Raw genomic sequence first — 8,211 nt, 5'->3', positions numbered from 1 at the left:
GCTGTTATACCAATACAATTGGTTATTATTGAACTTGATAGAGTCAATGATGGACTTAGCATCACTAAAAAAACAGACTTTCTCCAAGATTTTAGCTTTTTCCCACTTCACTGCTTCAAACAAAGCTAGGCTCTCCGCTTCTTCTGCATTTCTCACATTCCCTGCTTGCAGCCTGCATCCACGAAAATCTCCTGCAAGATCATTCCACACCAGACCAATACCAGAACGATTAGAATTTTTGTCAAAGGCAGCATCACTGTAAATAATATGACAATCTTGAGGAAGGGAGCCAATGATGCTAGTAATGTTTCTATCTTCCTCAGGTTCAGACCTATAGGTAGCTAGAGAACTGCTATTATTCAAAAACATTTCGGTATGCTGACTAGCTTAAGACCAAGTCTGGCTGTAGAGTGGTGATTAATTGTTTTCCCATGAAAAGTGCTAGAACACCTTTCTTTCCATATAATCCAAGCAATGGAGAAAATGGCCACTACTTTCTCCTTAAGAGTATCATCAAATAGCCATTTATGGACCCATTCATGAATGCTTATATTAAGTGCACGATCTTGTTCGATAGCACCTGCATATGGGGTTAGAGACCAAAGATTCTTAGAAAAATCACAGTGTAGAATAATATGCTCTGGGGATTCAGTTATTCCAGCATTACACATACTACAAGAGGAGTCATGCCCATGGGAATATCTAGCAAGTACTGATTTAGCAGGTAAGATGCCTTCATAACACTTCCATGTGAAAATATGAACTTTAGGAAGAATTTGAAGTTTCCACAAAGTTTTATAAACAGGATTGTTATTCAACGGATTGTTAATATAAGCATACTGACCAGAAATCAGTTTATAGGCAGATTTGACAGAAAACTGTTCATTCTTTGTATAAGGCCAAATAATTCTATCATTACCTGAAGCTGGGATCCTAATACTAAGGATTTGACTAGCATTCTGTGAAGAAAAGAAAGCATTGACAAGATCAGAGTTCCAAGAATTGTTTTCCTTATCAATAAAATCAGAAACATGGAGATTAGGGTTAGGGTATGCCACACACTTGGGTTCCACAGGATTAGGAATCCAATTATCATCAAAAGCAGCAATACAATTACCCGTTTTAACTTCCCAGATAGAGTTGTGTTTGATAACCTCTAAACCACGACTTATACTTCTTCAGACCCAAGAGCAATCAACCTTACTAACAGCATGTATAGGATGACAATTTTTGAAATACTTACACTTCGAGATAATAGCACAGAGTTTATCAGGATTATGAATAATGTTCCAAGCAGTTTTAGTCAAAAGGGAAAGATTTACATGCTTAAGATTACGAAAACCTAGACAGCCTTTGTACTTATGAGTACAAATTCTAGGCCAGTCCCTAAGATAGATACCCTTGCTTTAGACTTACCCCACCAGAAATCTCGTTGAGCATACTCCATATTGTTAATTATTTTATCAGGAATCGTGAAGGTGTTCATATGATAAATAGGAGAAGTTTTTAACACATTTTGAACCATAACTGACCTACCTGCTTGATTAAAGTGTTTGCCCTTCCATTTGGCTACTCTTTTATCAAAGTGTTCATTTAAATGATTAAAGGAATCAGACCTAGCTCTAGATATAAATAAAGGAACACCTAGATATTTCTCATTAAGAGCTATTTTCTTAACTTTTAGCTCATTTATTAGGGAAACTGCATGGTCAGGGTGCACATTGCTACTGAAGAAACAGCCAGATTTTTGAAGATTAATCACTTGGCCAGAAGCCATGCCAAAGTCATTAATCAAACTCAGTAAATTAGCAGCTTCAGCATGAGAAATGTGAGCATAACTTGGCGCCTGGGGGCCTTTTCTCCTAGGCGCTAGTCCAGCGCTTAGTGGGTCTTTGACGCTTAAGCGCCAAAGGCGCTCGCCTTTTACAACATAGACAGTAACACCCTTTCTTGTATGAGGGGACTTAAACAATACTACCTCCGTTTCAGTAAAAGTGATACTTTTAGTTTTTATTTTTGCCTAAAATAGGTCAAATTAAAAAGATGAAACTTTCAATTTTTCTGAAACGGAAGGAGTACAAAATCGTCTGGGTGTGTAGAAAACGCCTTCCAATTGAAGGTGTGGAGTACGCTCCTTCCACAAAGACCGTACCAATGCATACAAAAATAATCTCCAATTATCCTGCAAGTTTGCTTGGTATATTTGGAACTTTTCTTGAAAGCCTAACAATGAAGACCATCCTTCTCATGATAAGTTTACATCATTTAAAGGAGAAAGTGATACGAAATTATTCATCGGACCATTATATCTGACATGAATTGCAGAATGAAAATGTGGGAAAGGGGAATTGCCATCACAATGGACGGCGAACAATACACAGATGAGTGACCAACAACTTAGGTGCAGCAGCTCCCACTCTGGAGATATAAAGAGGAAAAGGCTTAGGAGAAATGTCATTCAGACAAAAATGGAGGAGAGTTCTGAAGACTTATGGAAAGGCGTACTACAACAATCAAGAATGGAGACGCAATAAGGATTCTGGATTGATGCTTGGAGAGCCAATTCCACTCTTCAAGCTGATTTCCCTAAGGCTAACAAACTTGCAGTCAATAGAAAGGGCATAAAGCCAGATGGAAACTGCAAACAGTATGTTCACTCCAAGTGGTTCTGCACCAAATCTCAATCAACTCTCTCTCAGCTGCGCATTTGGCTCTAAAATTTTCAACTGGGGAATGCTACAAAGTTCAGTGCGGCAGTTCAAGATGCTGTCTTCCATCAATAGATAACTTAAAGAGGAGAGGGTGCGTGATTGCTAGTACTTCATGTTGCTTCCTTCATATGGAGAAGGAATCACAAGACCACATAATGTTACATTGCCCCTATACTTCAGATATATGGTCATCCTTTCTTTCAGGTTATATCTCAAATGGGTGCAAGAAAGAAAATATCCGGCAACAGCTTTGGCCTGTGCTGATTTTTGCTATAGCTGTTGTGGTGAAAAAAACAGAAGGGTAATAGCTAAAAAAGAAAAACAGGGAAGTCAAAAATGCCCATCCGGGGTCAGCTGCAAACAATCCTTGGAGAGTTATTCTGGCTTGTAGCTAAGTTGAAATTCTCATATTGGGGACTGTCTTAATATGATCATATAACTCATCTATGTACTCTGTTATCTCTTTTTAATAAAAATATCAACCTTTCTTGTGCAAACAAAAAAGCCAGTAAAATCATCAAAGACCAAAATACAGTTTCATGTGCAAAACAAAATGTCAAGCATTAGTAGTTGCCTCTATTTTCTCTTCTGTTTTTTCATCTTTGGCGATTTCAACATGTTCCATCTTATCTGTGACCTCGTCAACTGACTTGTCTTTCCCACCCAAACCATTTGCAAGAGCGGAATCATTCTCTTCACGGGTCGAAGAGCCGGTATGCCATATTCTGATTGTCCCATCTTCAGATCCGGAGGCATATGATTCACCTCCAGGGGCAAACCGCACACAATGCACAGGACCATGATGACCCTTGTTGCAAGCTACACCAAACAGTAAGAACATCAACAACCATAATTACATTCAGACAACAACTAAATTCTGATACACAGTTCAACCCAATAATTTGTGCAACAAGCAGTAAGCATGGAACAATAGTCTGTACCGAAATGAATGGGCTTGTTGCCCTTTCAGTTCAAGATTAGGACTAAAATATCTTCTTTCTCTATTTGGATTTTGGCTAAGATTTAGCAGGAACAGTCGTATCTAATTTCTAATACGCTTCTACTCCTGTTGTTTTCTTAATTCACTACTGGAGCACTACAAGAAGAGCATGAATACCAAAAGCATCAACAGCTTACACCACAAAATGATAAAAAGCAGGTTTGAGGACAAGTTTAAATAATGGCCAGATAGCTAACTATATGGTGAAAAAGTACCAACAAAATTGCAGTGACTTATAATGCATAAATTGTTAAATACTGTACTACTCACCAATCTCCTGGCCTGTATGGAAATCAAACAGTCGAATCCACATGTCTTCTCCAGCAGCAACGAACTTGTTGCCATGCTTTGGTTCCAGTGAAGCAGATTCCACAGTGCACGACATGTCATAGCTCTTCACTAATCCAAAACTAAAAAAATCCAACAAGATGAAACAATCAAAAACCATGTGTGTATGATGTTTATAAGAGAAGGGACAATACTAGGTAACTTACTGATTTGCATCCCAAAATTTAACAGTGGAACCATCTGCAGTGGTGATATAACGACCATCCTGACTCACTTCAGTACTTGTCACAGGTGAACTAGTTTCTATTGTGTGCACGATCTTCCCACTCCTTACATCCCATAACCTGTACAATCACCAGTAAAACACAAAGATTAGATCCACACACCAAATCTTTATAAATTCCTAAAAATCTATCAAGGATATATTGGCAAGCATTAACGATGATTTGAACACTTAAGCAGGTAAGAAGAAATATATAGAGATGCAATCTAAGTAGCCTCAACCATCTCATGTGCAAGGAGGGGCAGAATAGTATACAGATCAGAGAGATACAAATAAGATCTGCCTATTAGCAACAACATCACAGAATCACAAGGTCCACTCCAACTGCAACTTAGTGTAATATGCAACTAAAAGACGAACAGCCTGTAGTAGCACTGAAGCCAAAACAGCCATGAAAATCAGGTCTCATTTTGGTGGAAGTGTAAAATAAAGATGACCTGACTGGCATGCATACAGCAAAGGTGTCAAATACTTAACTCACTAACACTAAGTTTCTTCGCACTCTTCTATCTCTCTTTAATAATCTTTCTACTATTCAATAGAGGTTCACAGTATCAAAATGCTCGAGACAATTTAGTGTTACAAAAATAACTCAATGAATGAAACACAGCAAATAAGTCCACAGATACAAGGATTCCCCATTATGGACACTGTCTTAGGAAAACCCTTTTACAAGTATTTTCTATATGCTTTTATTCCATGATTTGGATAAAATGAATTCCATGCTGTACAAAGGGACAGTGTATACACAACTTCAATTTGTTGAACGGATAAATTAGAGCGATTAATAATAAATATGCAACTATTTACCAACTACAAAAGGATGACAAAGACCTACCTCACGCCTCCAATATCAGAGCATGAACTTAATATTGTCTGATCGCTATGAAGCCATGCTACTGTTCTAATTGACCCAGGAGATTTATCAACTTCTCTTGGTGATGCATCAGGACGATTCAAATCAAATATCCGAAGGATCTTCTCAAAACCTCCAGTAAATAGAAGATGTGTATCCTGAAGCAACAACAAGTACATTAAACGAAAGCAATGTGAAAAGCAAAAATTCAACTACATACTATAAATAAATAAAGGTGATCTCTTACAAAAAGTTGACAACTGTATAATGAGACAAAACTGAAGAGGAACAATGTGCAACCCAAACTATCTGTCTGTTATGAGAAAACAAATGATCAAATTACCTCTGAAAAGGCACATGCCCGAACTATGTGTTTGTGATCAAAAGAGTGCAGTACATCACCAGTCAGAGCATCCCATATTTTTCTGTAAAGAAAAGTATAATGGTGTTCACATTAGCTTTTGTTCTACCTTACTCGAAACTGTACAGGAATAAACAGCGGATTTTCCAAAAAGTACTAAAGATTGAGGCAAGTGGTCATACTGCACAAAATAGTATTTGGCTCAGGTCTCTACATGGCTCAGGTCTCTACATGGCTCAGGTCTCTACAGTCCAAAAGATTCTGAAACCCAACAGTATATTTCTCATTCAATAATAAACCTACAGCCTTTTATTCAAGTACTTTTGCTAGACTATCTTGTATGTCTAAGCTTTCCATTTCTATGTGACCAGATTGGCCCTTCTCTAGTTCACAGATTTGTTATTCTTCAGTCTCCAAAATATATCAATGCCACTTGGACTAGTTTCGTTTCAATGTGAACGGCCTGAATCAAGACGCGACTCTAGTCAGCAGCTTGATTCTTGCCAAAAGAACCAAACCAGAGACAGCAGAAGGACGAGAACAAGCCTAGTCTGAGGTAGCGGTGTATCAAATAATAGGTGACTACTCCAGTTCATAACATGCCAGGGGTAAGAAAATTAGAGAGCTAAGCAATATTGTTGGTGGAATTTGTACAGTAATATTCATAACAATACCCATTAAAGAACAGAGAGGCAGAGGCAGAAAAATGAAGAGTAAATAAGTTGTAGAAAACCCAAAAGTTTGAGTCGTGGTGACCTCAATGCTGTTATGTCTGACGGTCAATACAAAAGTTGGAAGCAGCTTAATATACGGTTAATGGTCTTACATGCACAAAATACTGAGTCAGGATCCAGTGAAGGAAATGAAATTGAATATCCATGGTTATCAATTTAAAAGAATCTAACAGAAAACACATAAGAAACCAGGGGTAAGCAGACAACAAAGCTATTTCACAAACATAGTGCAGTACTTACGCTGTAAAATCAGCTGAACCGGATGCAGCACGTAAAGCAGGCTTGTCCAAGCAGCAACTCCAAACTGCACCCTTGTGCCCTTCAAATGTACCAATCCAATCACCGGTTTCTCCATTTCTTAGCATGGGGGTAGAATCTGAATCATTCACAAAAACATTACTTTTCACTCGACGACATACTAACAATATGAGATTTAAAAATCATAATTTGCTAATAAATTACAAACTCAAAGTACAGCGTCATGATATTGCGTCACATACACAAGTGTGGTCAAAGAGTCTAAATGCTTGTAACTTCATCAACAAATTTCAAATCAAATAGCTAAAACTAAAGCGCCATAAATTAGAAAATGAAGACTCAGCAATTCAAAGTCTCACTGATAAAGATATATGTAGCTTCGTTGACATGCAAAGTCAAAGTACTGTATGGCCTTTTACATTAACAAATTTAGCAATGTCTTAACACCACATGCCATTTTGACGCATTATAACCATAACGTAAAACACTTCTGAATATACAAACCAGCCCCATACTTCAATTATGTCTCAAGAAATCATTGCCAAGTTTCATTAGTTCTTTGCCTACAATATTCTTTTCTTCTATAATACGTTAGGATACGATCAAGAAGCTTATAAATTCATAGCATTGGGGTCAAGCCCCAAGATTCCAATATCAGAAACTAAAAAAAAATTACACCCACAATTTCTTACTTTCCACATAATTCCCAGAAACAAATAAATATTCAACACCCAATTAACAAATTATTTAAGATAAACTAATTCCAAACCATTGATGTAAATCTGCGAACTGAATGAAAGTGAAAAAAAAGGGTGTTTTGGAATCACATACCCTTGCTTGCACTGATGAGAAAATAACCATCCGGAGTAACAGGACTATAAGACAAATCAACAACTGGACGCGAATGTCCATGACAAACTAGAGGAACAGACACCTTCTTCTTCTCCATTAGAACACAACTAAACACTAATCTTTTTTCACTAGAACAAACTAATTTTGCAGACCCAGTAATCCAAAAACCCAAACAAAGAAACCCTTTTTAATCACAAACACAAAAATCAAGTAGAATTTTTGTATACAAAACTTGGCGGTATTATAACACACAGGTGGAAAAAGAAACCCTAATTTTATTTTTTTCAGAATCACTAAATTCTCACCCCCTTAACCTCTCTTTCTCTTACTAAAAAGTAAAGATCTGATCTTTGAGATACAAAATAATCTTCTTCTTCAAGGTAATTATTCGAAGAAATTAAAAACAAAAAAGAAAAAAAAAATCTAAATCTGAAATTTTTAGACAGATAGAGAGGCAAGGCGCAAGAAAAAACTGTGATAGCCAAATTTTGTTATATACACACTCAACTCGACTTTTTGATTTCCAATATTACCACTTGCACACTTGCACAAATTCTCAACAGTACATGGACCAAGTTCCGCCAAGGCCGAATGTGCCTATGGATGGTATGGACTATGGACTGATTGGTTGCCAATTGAGTGTGAACCAATTAATGGACCTGCACCTCCACCGTTAGATTGGTCGATGGGATCTCATCAGCAACCTCAACCTCCGCCACCTTCCAATTCTGTGGTGAAAGGGCAGGTCTACCACTTGGTCAACACCACTTGGTCGATTTTTAGTTCATGAATACGCAGTAAGTATATGACGTACTGATAGAATTTCTTCTGATTCTGTTTTATTCAGAATTTTGCCATTTTTTTTGTT

General features: G+C 37.3%; 1 protein-coding gene across 1 annotated transcript; it reads right to left on the bottom strand.

Annotated features, from left to right (window-relative positions):
* Positions 1-3,083: 3,083 nt before the first annotated feature.
* LOC113349040 (serine-threonine kinase receptor-associated protein-like) lies at positions 3,084-7,824 on the bottom strand. Its single transcript, XM_026592960.1, has 7 exons — positions 7,323-7,824; positions 6,474-6,609; positions 5,482-5,563; positions 5,121-5,296; positions 4,206-4,343; positions 3,982-4,121; positions 3,084-3,530 (listed from the first exon to the last, which is right to left on the bottom strand). The coding sequence occupies exons 1-7, from the start codon at positions 7,438-7,440 to the stop codon at positions 3,268-3,270; spliced, it is 1,053 nt and encodes a 350-aa protein (XP_026448745.1). The 5' UTR covers positions 7,441-7,824; the 3' UTR covers positions 3,084-3,267.
* Between the last annotated feature and the right edge of the window lie 387 nt (positions 7,825-8,211).

This window comes from Papaver somniferum, chromosome 2, assembly GCF_003573695.1.
Source record: "Papaver somniferum cultivar HN1 chromosome 2, ASM357369v1, whole genome shotgun sequence".
In the NCBI taxonomy this organism is placed as follows: Eukaryota; Viridiplantae; Streptophyta; class Magnoliopsida; order Ranunculales; family Papaveraceae; genus Papaver; species Papaver somniferum.
Note: the sequence above shows the minus strand (reverse complement) of the source record. Positions and strands in the feature narration are given on the sequence as shown.

Coding starts and splice junctions, on each gene's coding strand:
- LOC113349040 (XM_026592960.1), bottom strand. CDS start 7,440: ATGGAGAAGAAGAAGGTGTCTGTTCCTCTAGTTTGTCATGGACATTCG. Junction 6,610..7,322: donor TCTCATCAGTGCAAGCAAGG/GTATGTGATTCC, acceptor TGAATGATTCAG/ATTCTACCCCCATGCTAAGA. Junction 4,122..4,205: donor AAATTTTGGGATGCAAATCA/GTAAGTTACCTA, acceptor GGATTTTTTTAG/TTTTGGATTAGTGAAGAGCT.